Source organism: Ambystoma mexicanum, chromosome 2q (assembly GCF_040938575.1).
Source record: "Ambystoma mexicanum isolate Mex_15411 chromosome 2q, UKY_AmexF1_1, whole genome shotgun sequence".
Lineage (NCBI taxonomy): Eukaryota > Metazoa > Chordata > Amphibia > Caudata > Ambystomatidae > Ambystoma > Ambystoma mexicanum.
The window spans coordinates 946,643,842-946,662,767 of record NC_090924.1 but is presented as its reverse complement, the minus strand read 5'-3'; the positions used below and the strand labels follow the sequence as shown (position 1 = coordinate 946,662,767).

Genomic DNA, 18,926 nt, shown 5'->3' with positions numbered 1-18,926 from the left:
CCCCTTCCACAATTACCTAATATTCTAACCCCCAAACATTGTTGGCTAACACCATCCCTCTACAAAATTAAAGTGGTCATGCCTGGAAGTTTTTTTATCAATCTTTACCTCTGGTGTTGCTCTGGGCAGCCTGCCAGGCCATCGTGTTTGAGCTTGTCAAGCCATTCCAGAAAAAGGGAAGACCATATTCGAACTAGACTTTTTCCCACCCCAAAATGTCAGAATTGCTTGGCCACATCCCTTCTGCATAAGAGCACAAGCAACCCCATTGAGTTCAATGTCTTCATTTAGTTAAACTCTATGAAACATATGTTTGTTATGTTGATTTATACCTCTCACCGCTACCACCCAGGGTTATGTGCTTCTGGCCTATGTGTCAACACTGGAAAGACCATGTATTTCTTTTAATGATCAAGCACACAGTAGACCTGCTTCCCAGCCTACATGTCAAAGGCTGCAACGTATTACTTTGCTTTCCATACTAATATTCTACTGTGCTAGATATATAACCTGTCTGTGCAATTGTATGCATCTTTATCCAACGGCTGGATATCTTTCTCATGACATGTTTAAAAGTATAATTCAAGTCTGGTTTATAGCTGGCAATGCCAAGCCCAAACCAAATCCATTATTATTGAAAGTGCCTAGAAATCAATGATGTTACATTAATCTAGGATCAGGTGGTAGTGATCTAAAGAACTTGCATACAGTTAGTGTCAACGCAGGTGTTTTATCCATACAATGATATGTAACTTAAAAACTATACAACTTGGGGAAAAAACTGCATTTGGATCTGCAATACACATGGCCTGCTTCCCAATGGTCTTTATATGTTTGGAAAACTGCATATATGCTGAGCGGCCTCAAGTCTGCCCATCAAGGATTGTAAGCACTCTTTAAGAACCGAACCTGGAGACAGGAGAGGACTGGCAACATTTTGCCTGAGGGGCAAGTTTACTTTTCAGTCCCACTGTGCAAATGCCCAAGTCCACAGTGCAGCTGTCCCAACTTGCAGAACAAGTAATCTCAATACCAACCTCTCCCACCTCACACACATTCTCAAATATATAGAGTAGACATTGTTGGCATTACTTTCCTTTTATGTAACATATTTTTCAGTTATGTTTGTGTTTTCTTAGAGACCCAGACCCTTAGAAATTCTGCCACTTACCAAACATAGTAAAATTATTTCATCAGAATAATAACATTGGTGGAATAGGAAAGCTGAAATGTGAACCCTGTTTTTTATGCGTCACAGTTTGTAATTTGACAGGCTACATCTTCTCCCTTCCCATCTTTAGTCTTAAAACAATGTAAAGAGGTGTCGGAGGTAGAGCTTTCATTGGTAGAGCAGAACCACTGCTGAACCAGGCGGTCTGGGTTTGCTCTCAGAGTCAAACATGAGCTGGTATGGCAAAATGCCCAAACCTGGCTTCCTGCCTCCCCAGCCCACAACACAAAACCCATACCTGCACCCTGTGTACTTACCCCCACAACTAGAGTGCCTAACGTGTCATCCTGCTGCCTCAGCACTATGCTTAACAATAGAGTAAAACTATAGAGTATAAAGCCTATGAGTGAGAGTCGAGTAAAATAAGGCTCAGTGATGAAAAGCGATTTGCTCAGGATCACATCATTTATGTTTTGTAGAAGGTGGGGATTTGAGCCCTGTCTTTCTGGTTCCACAGTTTCCAATAAAGAAAGCATGGCAAACTTCATGTTCTCCTATTCCATCTTCAATATTACAAACAAGAATTATTTCTGCAAAGTTGTTTTTCAAGGAATAAGCTAGCGTACTGTTCAGTAAAGCTGGTTTTCAAAGCACTTATGTATCTACAAGGGGGAAGCCTATTAATCATTTGTATCCTGAGGTAAACACATCTGGAAAAACAGACTAAGATTATAATTATAATGAACGTTTACTATAATTATAATCTTATTCTGTACAATTGGGTGTACTGTCAAAGCACCAGGTCACATGCTCAAGCAACCTGAAAAAATGTACAAGAACTAGTAATTGAAACATGTTCCTAAAGCAAGTATGCATCACTTAGAAAAATAAAGGGGATTTGAGCCCTGTCTTTCTGGTTCCAGTTTCCAATTAAGAAAGCATGGCAGACTTCATGTTCTCCTATTCCATCTTTAATATTACAAACAAAAATTATTTCTGCAAAGTTGTTATTCAAGGAATAAGCTAGCGTACTGTTCAGTAAAGCTGGTTTTCAAAGCACTTATGTATCTACAAGGGGTAAGCCTATTAATCATCTGTATCCTGAGGCAAACACATCTGGAAAAACAGACTAAGATTATAATTGTAATGAACGTTTACTATAATTATAATCTTAGTCTGTACAATTGGGTGTACTCTCAAAGCACCAGGTCACATGCTCAAGCAACCTGAAAGAATGTACAAGAACTAGTAATTGAAACATGTTCCTTAAGCAAGTATGCATCACTGAGAAAAATAAAAGGGATCAAGCCAGTCCACAATCAGGTGCAGTGACATGCAGGCCAGATGTAGATCTCAGCAACAGCCAACAAACTCACCTATATTCCAGATGTGTACCTCCATCTCATTTACCCTATTTTCCTTACCTTTCATCCGCTGGTGCCCTACCCTTGCACCACATTATCAATGCCCCCCCCCTTTCTTGCAATTAACTTTCAGACCTCTGTTCCCATATTGCTCCATCCTTTAGCTATTTACTCAATCTCTGTGCCTTCCATTGAACGCAACTCCTTCCTTTGGCCACATTGCTCAGTCACCAATTCCTGGCCCCACTATTGCCCATTCCTTGTCCCTCAACACCTTCATGTGCCCTGCCTTACTGTTAGACATAAGACCACCTTGATTTTCAAGTCAGCCTCTGACAGACACGACAAGAAGCTGTGGTTGAGGTCTTGCTGGTAATAGGGCAATGGGGTCTGCACTAGGATAATGAAGAGCGAAAGACTACTATGGGACATGTTTTTTTTTGTGCTCCCAAGCTGCACTTTCATGGAAAGTCAGCTGCATATTCAACTCACTGAATAAGAGAGAATTGCTAGGGGAATATGTCTTGAACCTGATGATGGAGAGGGAGCAAGAGCAGCCTATTATCTTTATGTGTGTTTTCAAATAAGGGTGTGCGTGTGTGTGTGTGTGTGTGTGTGTGTGTGTGTGTGTGTGTGTGTGTGTGTGTTCTGGACAAGACCATGTAAAACGATCACAGACTTAGAGGATGATTCAGAGTTGGGCAATAACAGCAACATTGTTACCAACCAAATATCACTGATTTTACCATCCACCCAATTGAGGATTTTATCGAATACCAAGATTGGTATTCCATGGGAATACCCATAGTAGTATTTTAGGTGAATGTTTTGCAGAAAATCAACCTATTTTTACCTCCACCGAGATGATGGAGGTAAAAAATCACAAATGGCCACACATTTTTTTACATTTTCTTACTGTACAGACGAGAAGCACATGTGTTTCCCTTCAATAGAGTGAAAAACGTTTGCAAAGGACCATGTTGATGGGGTAAAAAGGGGTCCATCTCCGTTTGCCTCTGCTCACCACGTTTCCCATATAATGCACAAAAGGGCCAGAATTTACCCTTTTGTGCATTAAAAAAATCAACAGTAGATATATGAGCCACTACTGTACATAATACATTTCTCTCATCATATTGATGCTGAAAATTGCTAAAAAAAATTAAACAATTGTTTTTAGATTAGCAACATTGAATTTGGCATTTCTGAAATATCACTGGAGATATTCCAGAATACCCCACCTCTCCTGGTGGTAAACTTTGAGTAGGGCTGATTTTCAGATAGACCACCAGCAGAGCCAGGAACTTTCTTCAGCAGTATTAAATAATCTGCCAAACTCTGAGTGACCACATTACGTTGTAGTCTTCTAATAATGAATACCCGAATATTACATCTTTCTATGTGTGTTTTTCAACTGCCCCCAAAAGTAACTAAAACAAAAAGTCCAACAACCTATTGTATATACATCTCAGGAGGATAGCTCAGCGGCAACTTCCTCGACTTGGAAGCAAGATGACACAGAGCAACACAGGTTCGATCCCCGGGTCCTTGCTTAGAAACCTCTGGATATTAAACGTGTAACCTATCATATCATATCATAATCACTATATAAGTAACATCCATGGTTGCTATTCCCAGTGCTATTAAACTCTTGTTGTATGAACACATTTGTGATCAAGAAATTCACCAGAACATAGGGAAAGCATTGGTAGATTCTAATAAGATATGTATCCTTACTCCCTTGGCAAGTAAGAGTCATAATAAGCTACTGTGGATTGTAAAAGACCAATGGTGTATGGGGAGGAGTGGTGCCAACATTACCGTCCAGAGTCACAGAATCTATTATTTAAATTATTACATTGCCACTGAGCGGTATGAACATGCCCCTGCAGCCAAGACTCCTCGCCATATCATTCACTGTGGAGGTAATTATGTGAGGGCCACCCAGGCACATCTACAAGATTGTTGAAATCAAGATGAAATTACTCGTCCGATTAACAAAGAATCTCACCAGGTTTTGTAGCACTCAGATCCTTTGTGGAAGGTGACTTTCTGAGAATATTGTCTTTTTCGATTTTTTTTTTACATTTTGGAGCTCTGGTGCAGGGCAAATGCCCAGCCAGTCTTTGCCCCCCTTGCGAGTCCGCCCCTGCCTGAAGAGCAGGGAACCACTTTATTTCATTGTGATGTTCCTGCCTCACCTCCCTGCTAGGTGGTAGTATAACCGTCTACCGAACTCCAACTTGTAAAAGATGTGGTTTGTATTTTGCTCAAGCCTTCCACTATCAATTGAAATTGACACCTTTCTCCTTCCTGAGCCAGCACAATTGGGAATCACATTGGATCTGAATGACTAAGGGAAGGTATGGTCAGCCACAATGTATAATACACCTCCATTTGCTGTTTGGGACTCTTCGTTCCAGATAAGCTCTTTCACTGACTTGCAGAGGAACCTTTTAGAGGAGTGATTGGTTATGGGCTGCCATTTTAATCTTATCAAATGACCCTAGTGGAACAGATCTCAGTAACAACTGAGAATCCATGTGTCTTTTGAAGACATGATAAGGTGATCACCATGCACTCCTTCACTAAGCAAACACATATTTTTTATTGAGCTACAATAGGTCACCAGCAGACTCCTTTGATGATAACATATTTCCAGCTACAAGCCTACAGCCCTCGATGACTCAGGAGAAGCTCTGGTCTTCTAGAAACCATCAGTGTTTAGATTTCTAGATGGTGTAGATGAACAGCTTACTCGAACATGGAGCTACATTTTTCTGCCGAGTGGTGTGCGGTCAGCCTCACTATGTTACATTCCACAGCATGGAGAATGCAATATGCATCACTTGCAGCTGCCTAGATACTTCAGACTCTGAGAGTTTATGGAGGGGATGAGAAGGAACAGATTGTTGCCATGCAGCAGACTCTACATTTATAATTGCTGTGTGGAAAGTTAGGTATCTATTGCCTCTTCTTTGGGTATCTAGTACCTAAAGATCCATGTCTAGGAACTGTGAGAAACCTGAAGGGTTCTCACTTACTAGTCCCGGTGGATTTGTCATCCAGGTGACCAGGACACAGCCATCACAATGGGATCCAGTTTCTGAAGGAGGACCAGTGAGGGAGGATCACCTGGATGGGGGGTCTTCGAGATTGGAAGTGGGACACTGATGGGTGAGATATGGTATCCCCCTTCTTTCAACACCTTTTCCCCATCCTACCATGTAGGATACTCAGAAACTCTACCCTCCCCCCTTTTCCAGCACAAACACTTTCGCACACCAGGACAGACAACGGACTAACACCAGAGCCGTTAACCTGTCATGTCCCAACACAAATAACACATACCTGACAGCCCGTTCCCTTCCACACAGGGATAAAAGATGGAACACGAGAGCACACGATGCGCAAGCCAGATCGCACAACGAGACAGCTATCCAAGTATGGCAGTTCAAGAGGAGAAGAAAAGCAGCGAGAACCGAAGGAGTGACAAGAAGAGAAGCGACCTTGCCCTTTCTGACCCAGACTTGCAAATCCTCCGTGAAAGGAATTGTAAGACCACAAACAATAGTCAGCGTATGTTGTAGAAGATTTCAATGGTACACAAAGTCCTCCTACACTGATAAGCAGAATAGGGAGAGACGCTTGCTACTGTGGTACCCTCTTTGACTCCAGAGACAAGAAAAGCCAAGCAGTCGATCACAGCTGGTGAGTCGAGGGGAGAAATGATAAGAAACCAAACTGTGTTGAGCGAAAGTTGCAAATGGCAAGGTAAAGGGAAATCAAAGAACGGTTAACTCTTCAGGGGAAAACCAGCTGCACAGGCATCCGGCACCATGTGGTTGCTCACTTGGGAGACTCTGGTTAATTCCCCTATTGTCAAAACTACCAAAACCAGGAGGCTGTAGGAGAGCCACAAGGTCAAAGTGGTCATACAGGGGTCTAGCAAAACCCCCCTGTACAGTCAAAAGTCTTTGACTGACAAACAATTGGAAAGCTAAGGGGACAATTCCCGCTTAGTAAGGAAGGCGAATGAACTTTGTGGTTGGCAAGAGTAAACCCGACGGAGGGATGCCGACAAAAAGGGGTGAAGCATGATGCCCCAATGAACATTGTATTGATACGAGTGAACCCGACGGAGGGAGGCCAACAGTGAATTGTTTAAAAAGACATTAAGACTTGTGAATGCAACAGTTGAAATCTTTTGGAATAAAAGTCGCAGTGGACCCGACGGAGGGAGGCTAACATTCGAGAAGAGTCTGAGCCCGGAAGAGGGTTACCCAGAGGTGAAAAGCCATCACCCAACGACACGTGAATGCAACTTTTCAATACATGCCGTAGTGAACCTGACAGAGGGAGTCTGACATTTGAGAGGGGTCTGAACCCGGAAGATGGGGACCAAAGGGTGAAGAATCATCACCCTAAGTACAATCAGAAAGGAACTTTTGTTTATTATTTCAAACATATCAGGCTCTCGGAAGCAAGAAACTTATCCACCGAAGGTCCTGACATCACTAAGAACTTTTGTAGATCTGAGCCTGAAAGAGAGGGATACAGGGGTGAGAAGTCATCACCCAACATACATATGGAACTGAACTTTTTTGTTTGTTATTTTGAATACATCAGGTCCTCGGAGGCCAGAGACTTTTTGTAGAAAAGAGACTTAATCACCAGAGGTCTGGATATCTGAGAACGGAACTGTAGTCTTGTGCTGGGAAAGATCGAGTGTGTGCTGTGCTCTGGAGTCCCGCCTTGTCCCATGCTCAAAACATGGGGAAGGGAGACCCCTGGCTACCACATCCTGACTATTAATTTGTGAACACTTCTTTCTTTCTTGTGAACCCTACCCCACACTTTTATTGTATTTCTTTGTAAGGATTGGCAATAGGTTTTTTCTTAGTATAGGCCCTTTTTCTTTACAAGACGCCAGTAGGACTGCCTTATTATTATTTGATGGTCGTAGCTTGCTCCCATCTTAGTTTAGGTTTAGATTAGGCATTTTTTGAACCTACCTATACAGTTTAATAAACACCCTTGAACTGTGATCACTTGTGTCTGTCTGTACTGTTGCCACCTTGAGTTCCTTACAGAACTTATACCCTAAACCTAAGCAGAGATTTGTGTTTTGAGGGCCCACTTATGTGTTAGATTGCAGCCTGGAATGCATCTGCTAAATGTGGCTGCTATTCAGACTTACAAGAATATCCAGCTCTTAGCTGTAATATTGCAGAGATCCACCCTCAGGGCTAATTCCTTCCCCCTCCATTCCAATTAGACTTCATTTTGATATTACCCTGACAAAAAAGTTTACCTTTGACTTTGAAACTCTCTAAGAAATCCTACATTGGCAAAAAAAGTTTCCCATAGCTATGTATATTGTAATTAGCCTGGGGCTTGCCCTCGGGAGGTGTGAGGGGTGGAAACAGCCACACACAATAAATACTACAATGGGCACTGAACTGGATTCTAATGTGGTGTCTGCATCTGTAAAAAAGAGATAGTTTCAACTGGTAAATTGAAAAAGTATACCTTGCGAGACATTACCATGGACATTTCTTTCTCTATAAGCTAACATTAGCTGCAGAGAATTAAAATTGCACTACCAAGGGGCCATACATGTTTTAAGAAAGCATGGGGCTAATCTAAGTTAATTTAGCTTATTCACATATTTGATCTAATTGACACATTGTATTGATGCACACAAATATTATCTACATAGAATTGCATACTCAATAACAACAGAGGAAATTGGACAACATAGATGTTTTTAAAAACATTAAGCAAAACGGTTAATTCACAATGTTACACGTTTATTTAAAAGAGTACTAAGCATCGCACAAGTAGAAAGGAGATCTACACATATTATTTACTATATGCCATGATTTACTCATACTGGTCTGAGGCAAAACATTAAAAAAACATTCAAATACAGATAGCTCTGAGATATGCTTTTTCATGTATTTCTTCCATTAAAGGCAGTGTATCCAATGATACCTAGTGGAGCTATGGGGTGGTATGGAATACAATGGAACAAAAGAGAATTTACAAGCAAAAGTATAGCCCTTAGATTTAAGCTCTGCGCTAATCTGGTGATACTGCCACTGACTAACTGGAGGGAAGCTTCTCTTGTGTGGCCAGAGAAAGGCAGAAGCTACCTGACTCTGACCCTGTAAAATGCTACAACAAAATGCTTACTGCAACGTAATGAAGAATTCCTAAGCTTGCTTGATCAACAACTTTATTTGCACCCATGCCCCCTCGTTTTTAGTACTGAGACAAGAAAGAGAGATGGAACAATGAGGATGACTAGAACCAGTAAGCAAACACTGCACTATAGTCTTTGGAAAGTATTCATAAAGACCGGGAAATTTAAAACACGCAAAGCTGAACAAGCCCAGGGAGAGAGAGACAGAGGCTGCCAGGGAACTTTGCTTGTGCAGACTCTCGTTGGGATGCTGAGCGTGAACATTCAAGACAAGGCTTTTCCAGATGCTGATGAGAGTGGCTCGAGAAGACATTGGATAACAGGAAGCAGACCGCTTTGGTGCCACCAACAGCCACAGATGTCCGAACCAACAGAGACTAAAGCGGGAGCCGAAGGATTGACAGAACACACCTCCAGTCAGTGCATAGAAGAAAAAGGAGGTGGAAAGACGCAGGGACTACCAGAGCTGAACAAGCCCAGGGAGAGAGAGACAGAGGCTGCCAGGGAACTTTGCTTGTGCAGACTCTCGTTGGGATGCTGAGCGTGAACATTCAAGACAAGGCTTTTCCAGATGCTGATGAGAGTGGCTCGAGAAGACATTGGATAACAGGAAGCAGACCGCTTTGGTGCCACCAACAGCCACAGATGTCCGAACCAACAGAGAATAAAGCGGGAGCCGAAGGATTGACAGAACACACCTCCAGTCAGTGCATAGAAGAAAAAGGAGGTGGAAAGACGCAGGGACTACCAGAGCTGCCCGGTAAGCCCAGCGATGGAGAGCGGGATACTGGAGCACTTGATGGTGAGTGTTGCATGTCCTTGACAGCACGAGAAAGAAAGATTGAAAGAAGTGGAGAAACTAGTGCGAACAGTAATAAGAACGGGGCAGCAACCCGATGTTTGGGAACAGAGTCTGATACATATATGGACAATGTTGAGAAAGGGCCAGAAAAAGGTGATTAATACAACTAAGGAACTTTGTAAAGAAAGGGTCAGTGACCCAGTATTGGAAAGACATTATCTTGTGGTTGGAAAAGAGAGTGATTGGAGACTGGAAGTGCCCTGGCAGGTTAATGAACCAGGCACACAGTGAGTCTGGGACTCACACCAAAGATGTGCAGGCTGCTTGATAAATGACACTGACACCATATGAGAATGCAGCAACCTATACCAGTAGCAGAACAAATTCCGGGACGTCGTGGTGCGGAATGAGAAAAGGGCACTTGTGAGAGCGAGCCTACAAAGAAGTTGAAGGAAGAGAACGATCTTGAGCGACTGAAGGCCCCCCCCGAGCTTGGCCACAATCACGGGTCACAACACACTCCCGGCCAGCCAAGATTACCACATATGTGAAATTCGCACAGACACCATGCTGAAGGTGTATGCCGCACACTGTTCTAGGAGAAAGATGTATATTTATACCACATATAATGCCTGCTTAGCCTGGACATGAATGACCATTACGATTTATCGCACAACCCCGCCACACCCCCCGCACATCCCTTCTCCCTCACAATCTCTGTCCCAGCACCCAAAATCAGCTCCTAGGCCCTGAATGACCTCCCCGTCCCTCTTCCATATCCCAGTGCCCAATACTGGGACAACGAAGAGTGGGACTATGAGTAATGAAGATTGCAGGTAACTAGGCCAAGCATTACCTCCCTGTCTTGCAGTCTCATCCCAGTACTTGTGTAGGAGGCAAAGTGCCTTCTACACAAGTACTGGGACGAGGAAGATTATGGCGAGGAGTAGTGAAGATTACCAATAAGTAATCAATGCCTTAAACACAAGTAGTGCTGCAACACCATTGAGCCGACTGGGCTTCAGCCCTCCCCCGCCCCAACATTTTTGTCACACTCACCTGTGCCTCTGCAGAAGCGATGGAAGAGCCTCCCTTGACCCCTGAGTTCTCACTTCCCCTGTTTTCACCCGGAGGGATTCCTGTTAAATACAAGGTAAACACTCGGACCTGAATTCACCCGATTCCCCTGGGCCCTTCCCTTTACTTTAAGGTGTGCTGTGATGTCCCCTAAGGGCTTACCTTGATCTTTAGTAAGGTGTGCACTCCATCCTGCATCCGCAGGGGCGCGATTCGCTCATATGAATGATGTCAATGTCTGTTGGCTGAGTTCAGATGCCACACGCTGTTATATGCCTTCACAGCAAGGCCAAGTGTTCAAGGCGCCAGTTTCTTCACTGGCTAGGAAGTCTTTTCCACAAGTGAACGCTGTGGAGAATGTTTAGTGTCCTGAATTGTCCGTATTGTCTTTGTTTGCCAAGGTATTTTGCGGGTGAGTAGCACTGCGTGTAGAAGTCAGCTGCTGGTAGGTAAGCGCAGCGTCTTAACTTCGAGCGCACCTGGTAATATCTCTCCTTTTTCTTCTCTTGCAGGAGTGGATTACGTGATATTAGAGCCTCGAGTCCGGGTTCAGCGCTACCGGAGGCTTGGTGGTCTGCTAAGTTTGCACGGAGGCTTAGGTAAGTATGTACTGCGTTATGAGAGGGAGCGCAGTGCAATAGTCCCCGCGTTATTCGGGCAACCACAATGACTAGTGTCTCTTCTTTCTTTTGCAGGGGTTTGTGCACTCGTACAACTGACTTGGATACCAGCATCACAGGAAGATTCGGTGAGTATGCGCAGCGTTATTGAAGTGTGCGTTCTAACACTGTTCTTCTTTGTTCTTACAGGTGCCAGTGTTGAAGTCCCCTCTTGACCGGAGATAGCTGCGGCGTGGAGAAAGCACGGAGTACCTATAAGCAGAAGCAGAATGATCCGGAGCAGGTAAGCAGAAGCGGGAGGATCCGGAGCAGGTAAACAGAAGCAGGATGTTCCGGAGCAGGTAAGCGGAAGCAGGATGATTCAGAGCAGGTAAGCTGAAGCAGGATAATCCAGAGCAGGTAAGCTGAAGCAGGATGATCCGGAGCAGGTAAGCAGAAGCTGGCTGATTGGAGCAGGTAAGCAGAAGCTGGCTGATCCAGAGCATGGCAAGTGTGTTGCTGATGCAGCTCACAGTAAGCAACACGAAGCACTGGAAGAATCTTGGGTGTGGCTTATATAGCCAGCCACACCCAAACACTAGAGAGCTCATGGATTGCCATACACTTCCTGTTTGGCAACAGGAAGTGGTAACCAGGAAGTTACTACAAACACTAGGAAGGAAGTAAAGGAGGGATCTGCTATGGGTTCTTTGTGTGCCTATGCCAGGCCTGCCAAGCATCCACCCAGCTTGCCCCAACTACCTGCCTGATACCCATAACAATTTTGGGCTATGTTGACCTGGCTGACCTACAGAGCCATTGCCAGACAGAACAGGACACAGATGTTAAACAGTGCCTGCATTTCACCATTAACAAAGGTCAAACAATTACTAATGTAAAGCGTTTCACTGTTAGTACTTGCATTTAAATGTATTATTTTTTTAGGCAATTGAAATCGTGATGTGGGTTCAGTACTTGCATGCCAGGGAAGTCATTGGAAGGGTAGAGAGGGGTCAGGAGACCACTCATTCTTAAAGCAGTCCATAAGTGGGTGCTTTCAGACTTAAAGTAGTTAACTCCTTGTAACATTGAAGCTGCACTAGAATAGTCTCATTAGAATGCATAAAGAAGTGATATGTCCCCAAACAAATATGTTTGCCCCTTCCCCATCGCCCATGAAGTTAGCGCCTCTGGCAACCTTTACAGGGTTAGCCCTCCTCCCCGCCCCTGAACACAAGCACACACACCATTCATCATACACACTCCCAGCCATCCACACTTTTAATTGTGTACTCTTTCACCATACAGGCACACCCAGGAAGCCACCCATACATTTTAGTGTGCAACCTTTCACCATACAGGCACACCGAGACAGCCAACCATACATTTAAGTGTGCACCCTTTCACCATACACTCACACACACACACCCAGCCACTCATACATTTAAGTGTGCACCATTTCACCACACACTCAGACACGCACGCCCAGGCAGCCATCCGATCCATACATCATGCACTCACTCATTCATGCACATTACATTATATACATATATATGCACACACTTACATGCACATTTTCTTAGCTTTAATCTGTTGGTCCAGGGAACGAAGCCTTCCGGTCCATGCAGTAGCCAGGAACACTTGTTTGTGTCATCTGCAGACAATCTGTAGGCCTCAATGTCATGGTGTGGAGGGGAGCCCTAGTACTTCACAAATAAATGTTTTCTTTTTGAAGTCACTCTGACTTCATAAAGAAATGATTTCCATTAAAGTACCCAACCATAACAGCAACAATTTCTCCCAGGACATATGGTGGCGCACCCCCCACACCATGGGGGTTGTGGGGCCCCCGCTATGCCAGTGACTTGCATTTGTGAAACAATTTTGTAAAATTCTGGCAGGAGTATGGGGAGAAGTGAACTTGCATCTGTGAAATGATAAAGTGATATCCTGGTAGATAAGTAGACCAGGAGTGCGAAGTGAAGTGATACCCTGATAAAGGAATAAACCAGGAGTGAGACGAGAAGTAAAGTAATATCCTGCCAAGGGAGTAAACCAGGAGTGATAACTGAAGTGATATCCTGGCAAAGGAGTAGACCTGGAGTGTGAAGGCAAACAAACCTGAAGTCTTGGATGCAAAACCTCATACCCCTCTTAAGGACCAGAAAGAAAGTCACAAATACCCTGGGAGGAGAGTATACCAGTGATAGAAAAGTGGAGAGAGTGTGAGAAATTGAACATTATAAAGAACTGCATGCTTGAAGGAAGACACATGCCCTTTGAGCACAGTTGAATTGCAAGAAAGAGAAATTTTGAACTAGCAGAATGACTCTAGGGGAAGGGAGACCCCTTTCCTGGTTGCCCATTATTCCTTTTCTTTCTGCACTTTTTTAACCCTTTATATTTTGGAACTTTGAAGGGCAATCTTAGGGTTTGGACACAGGACAGAGGCACTCTTTTGTTTAACATTCTGACACAGATGTTCCTTAGTTCTTTTGAGGCAGGAAATCCCCTCTTAGTATTAGGGATAGATAGGATTTTCCCCCAACCCTCTTATTGTTTTAAGAAATAAGTCTATAGCCTATGACTAACATGCCACTCTTGATCCCTTACAGCTCGTATAAAACATTCCAGTGGTTCCTATTCTGTTTCCTAAACAGAACTGCCTCTCTATTCAGCTATATCAACACATCTATTTTCAATTTGTGATTGCTCTCGTAACACAAAGACGTTAACCACATACTAATGCAAGTTATTAGGCAACTCCATCCATCCCGTGTTCACAACCCCAAGGATTAATAATCGCTCAGTTAAATAATGAGCCCGTTCTTCCTTTTGCTATCGAGTGATCAATAGATAAGTACATGAGATGGTATTTCCTTTATTCTGTTCTATCTCAAATATTACATCTCAAGAGGGAGGTTGCCCGTCTTCCAGTGAGAGATAATGGTAAATAGTTGGGTGAAAATACTTGAGAATACACGTTAAGAGTGTCTTTGACAATGCTAAACTACTGTTCAAGTCTATTGAAGAGTGTTGGGTAAACATGTTTCATTTCAAAGAACAAACATTGAGTTGTCTGACTAGGGTTAATCGCTGATAGGCGGCTAGCTGATGGTTTGACTTGCCCAAATCAGATGCTCTGATTTTGCCATGAGATTAGGTTGTGATCTTCACAGCTTCATTGATTTCGTTTCTTACAAGTGACCTTTGAACATGTTTTGGGCTACCCTCCTTTCAGTCTAGGAATGCAGTGAAGTTCCCCAGCCTCAGGAAGGTGGTGACTGCGTGTGCTCAAGGCCTGCTTGTGATGCCTAGAAATGGGATTCATGATATCAAACTGGTTTTAAGAGAATATTCAGCAATAACAGGTCAAAAGGTTACCAGTATTGTGTAGAATCTAAATGTTTCAATGCTAGTGCTGCAGATTTACCTGTATAACCAGGCTGTTCTCATCATCACTGTGTGGGCGTGTTTTGCTATACAAGGGTTGCTGGCAGGATGGAAATGGTACCATGGTGTTTCGGGACATGAGAACAGGGATTAAGCACTCACACCAGCACAAAGGATTTAAGAGAGTCTGTCAGGAATCTGTTAATCTCAGTAATACTGCTTTCTTGAAAATAAAAGTGAAAAGGGGTGTTCTGCAGGGCTACGCCACAGGACCTAATTTGTTTCCTTACTTCCTAAGGTTTTCTAGGTTTAAGATTGATTAACAAATCCTCTGTAGTATCAGGGGGATGGGTCTGGGTTGGCCACTTGCAAGAAGAATGCAGTTTTTGCAGTCTGTTTAGCAGTCTATGCATAGTGCTTTAGGGGAAAAAGTGTGATTCCTGCAACCTCAAAGTCGAAATATTGTTTTTACTGAGGCAAACACTGGCAACAACAGGCGAATGCACGATGCCAATTCAAAGGGTCAGAAGACGTACACTTTTCCTCTCCCACAGTCCCACATCCTGATTATTCACGTAGTCTCACTGTCTCAGGAGTGCAGGGAACTGGAAGTATGGTCACAGAGTCCCCCTTCCATCGCTTGGGTACATGCAATGCCTTTGACCTGACAACTACAGGCTCCTTCCTAGCTTTACGCACCTTCAAAGAAGCCCTTGTATCAAATTCATGCACATCTTTTAAGGCATTTTTAGCAATGGCATCCCTGCTCCAGGAACCCAATAAGTACATTCACAAATGGCTTCAAAGGGTGTGAGAGGTATGCTTTACTATAGAACAGGGATCAGTAACATCAGATGTTTTGGGCTATAACTCCCATGATCCCTCACCATTTATTATACTGTCTACAGCTGAAGGGAATTGTAGTCCAAAACATCTGGAGAGCCAAAGATGCAGACCCCTACTATAGTTAGTCATGGAAGAATGAGGAGCACCAAAATTCGGAATGATGTATTGACGTCTTGAGGTAACATTTCCACACTCCTACATTGCTTTTGAAGTCAAAGAATACTTGAGGGAAAACGCTATTTTGCTTTGCATTGTGCATTGTAAACATGGCACCTGTTGCTTGTGATTCAGGGTTTTCTTATGGCAGATGTACCTCTCATCGTGCAGCTTTCTGTGGTCCCCACCACCTCATGCACCACGCAGAAAGGCAGCAATAATTGGAACTGAGCAGCTTGCCCTGGCTTGGCTCCTCTGCACACATGTCCCTGCTCTCAACTTCCCAGTGCATTCGATGTTTGGCCTTTCCAGATCCTCTGCTTCACTCTGTCACGTGGCCTTTCTAGCCCAAGCCCCAACCCATTCTTTGCATGTTATGGAGACTCAGTTGGCAGTTGTCATCTGTCTCTGTGGTTTTGTTTCATGGGGAACACACAGTGTTGGAAATTGAAAAATAAAATACTTTGGGTTCCACCCCTGCCCTTCAAGTTGTTCAGAGTGATGTGGATGATGCTAATGAGCAGATGTAGATGTAGAATAATGTGGATTGTCCTGATGGTCGGGTGGTCGCTGCTTTGCATGACATCTACCTGCTTTTTGGGAACAGAACAATGACCACCAATGTAAAATATGTCTCTGATAGTAATTCTGGAACTCAATCCTTCTGAGCATGAAATGCATACTGGGTGTGGTGCTCATTTTGCAACACTCACCCTAATAGTACAATGTCTGAAAGTTCAAGACAAATATATCATGTTGGACCATTTCTACCTTTGGGCTTGAGATATCCTGATGAGCAAAGGAGGACTTTTCAATGCAGCTTCAAAATAAACATATTGCTACTTACTGCAGTTCTCCCAGAGTGTGTGTTCAAACAGCACACGGGGTGAATTGCAGGCAAAGGCAGATAGAGTTGAGTGGGCATCGGGCCTCCACAGAACAGCACTCCGAAAAGAACATTTTCACCAGAGCGCAGCTCCTTTGTGTTTCCGCCAATTTCTCCCTTGCGGACATAACCTTGCCTCTCCATTTTTTTAAGTATTTTTTTCTTTCTGTAGCCCCACTCCCCACTGCTACTTTTTCCAATCCTCTGTGCATTTAAAACACGCATGCAAGAAGACACCCCGCAAAAAATACATCCACAATAGCTTGGCATGCTCTCGCTCCAGAATGTAGCAGGCAAGCGCAAATATGCAGAGAAAATGTTGTAGAAAAGTGGATAGCAATAACACTGTACCATAGAACTTTGTTTTGCCCCAGCCACATCACGTAAATAGTTATGCTAATGTAGCGCCCCTGCAGCCAGCTGTGATTCATTTTATAGGTCACATCTTCCAATTGATAACCAGCTGACCCAGGCTTCCTAGACAAAACTCGTGCTAGCATAGTATAATTAAAGTAGTAAGACAACACATTTTGTGATATATTAGAATTATACAAATAGTCAATGTTTCTGATATAATTTAACCTTAATTTAATGCTGCCTTTCCCATTAGTCCTAAACATTTGTCATTCGAGGAGTGTTTTTAACAATACCGTTTATTTATTTTAGGCCTTGTGCTATGGTGGTCCCTGACATTGAACTTATCTGTGAGATAATGCTTGTTGCTGAAGGATTCCTTGACGCTAGGTTGTTGGCCAGGAAGTTCATCACACTCTACACACTTTGCACAGAGCTACTTTCTAAACAGGTAACCGTCTGCCTTTATGTTTTGGTATATGCTACTGTGTGAAACCAAACTTTTATTTACAGACCTAAATAGCTCTCCAGTAAATGTCATATAAACGTGAAACGTGCGTATTACTTGCAGTGTTACCCATCTAGGAGTGCGATAGTTAATACACCTGCTCAAACTTCACAAAATAAGTAAGCTGGTTCTCAAACCTGTGAGAAGCATAAGACTAAGTCAGCAGGACCCCTGATGGTCTTTCTAGAGCTGAAACTCTTGCTGGGATCTTGAAGAGGAGTTGGAGTCTTGTAATGATTATTGTGAGCCTCAAACTGCATCAACGGAGTTTGAGCAACCAATCAGAATCGTTGAATCTCTAAAATGAATCTTTCGTCTTAGGGTACGCTCACACTTGGAGGGTTTTTTGAGATATTTTGGACTGATTTGGGGGAGTTTTGACAGTTATTAAAGAATGGTGATAGGTTGTGGTTGGAGTAGTGTTTTAACACATTTGTGTATGGTAATTTCAATGTGCGTGTTATCCAAGATTTTGTGGGTCTTTATTTACATTCTTGCCTTAGTATTACTTTCCCTTAAAGCACATTAAAATACGAAAATATGTTTTTCCTTTCCTCTGTTTCATAATAGAAACCTTTGAAAGAGAAAAATTTAGTTTTGCCTGTTCCTCAGTTCCCATTCCTTTTTGTGCAATGCCACAGTTTTTCTTGTGTGAATGTTTTTGTCTGTTTATTCCAATGTGTTGTTTGCCTCTGTGTTGTATTTGATTTAAAATGTATTTTGTAAATTCAAGAATCAGTAGGAAAAAGCCATGTATGAGTGTGCTGTGCACAGTTTGGGACACCTGTAGTTGAAAAATGAGTGTGTTCAGGTGAGTGATCTGTGGGACGGGGGTGGCTGCTCTGGGGAGAGTTTCATTTCAGTGACGTAGAAGCAGACATCTCCTCAGAGGAGAGGGAAATTGCCTGAATGGTGAGTTGGTTGTTGACCTGCTAATTTATAGTTGCAGGCCCATTCTGCTCTTAGACAGTTGGCCAACAACAGTGGGCTTTGAAACGTGAGGTGATGCAAGTGGAGGATATTCAAGTGCTGTTGGGGGAGGCCATAGACAGATAGATGCCAGAGCATGAGGGGTGAGGCAATTGGGTCCATCAGCACAGTTCTCGGTGAACTGGGAAGGGGTCATGGTTGAGGGAATTCTGAAAATTAGGAGGAAGAGCGGCGGTTGAGCAGATGATTCAGGAGTAGGATAGTGTGGAGGTGGGGGTTCAGGAGGATTAGGGCAGGTGATGAGCAAGAGGAGAAGGAGGTTGTGCCCCATCAGTTGGTGGTTCAGGTTGCAGGTGGAGCAACAACAGGTGGTCAAGGAGACAGAAACCTGTGTGGTATAAGTGATGTCTCAGCTTGTACCTGCTGCTGTGTAGGGAAGAAGGCAGTTGCAAGAGTACCTGGCAAAATTCCATAAAGGTCGGGAGAACACTCAACTAATTTTACTACTGATCACACGGACCTTGGTGTGGCAGTATTAATATCTGCTTGTGGGAAACTTTTTCAGGGAGAGGAATACACTGTGCTATGCCTCTACTCCAGTGAGAGGTCAGGTAGGACACATCGGCCAATGC

At 43.4% G+C, this 18,926-nt stretch overlaps 1 protein-coding gene across 1 annotated transcript in view; it reads left to right on the top strand.

The window, feature by feature from the left end:
- DNAH11 (dynein axonemal heavy chain 11) overlaps positions 1–18,926 on the top strand; it is a 4,227,155-nt gene that overhangs the window by 2,133,324 nt on the left and 2,074,905 nt on the right. The window contains exon 36 of the mRNA XM_069648254.1: positions 17,169–17,307. Within this exon, the coding sequence (XP_069504355.1) occupies positions 17,169–17,307 (139 nt within the window). The remainder of the gene's footprint in view (positions 1–17,168; positions 17,308–18,926) is intronic.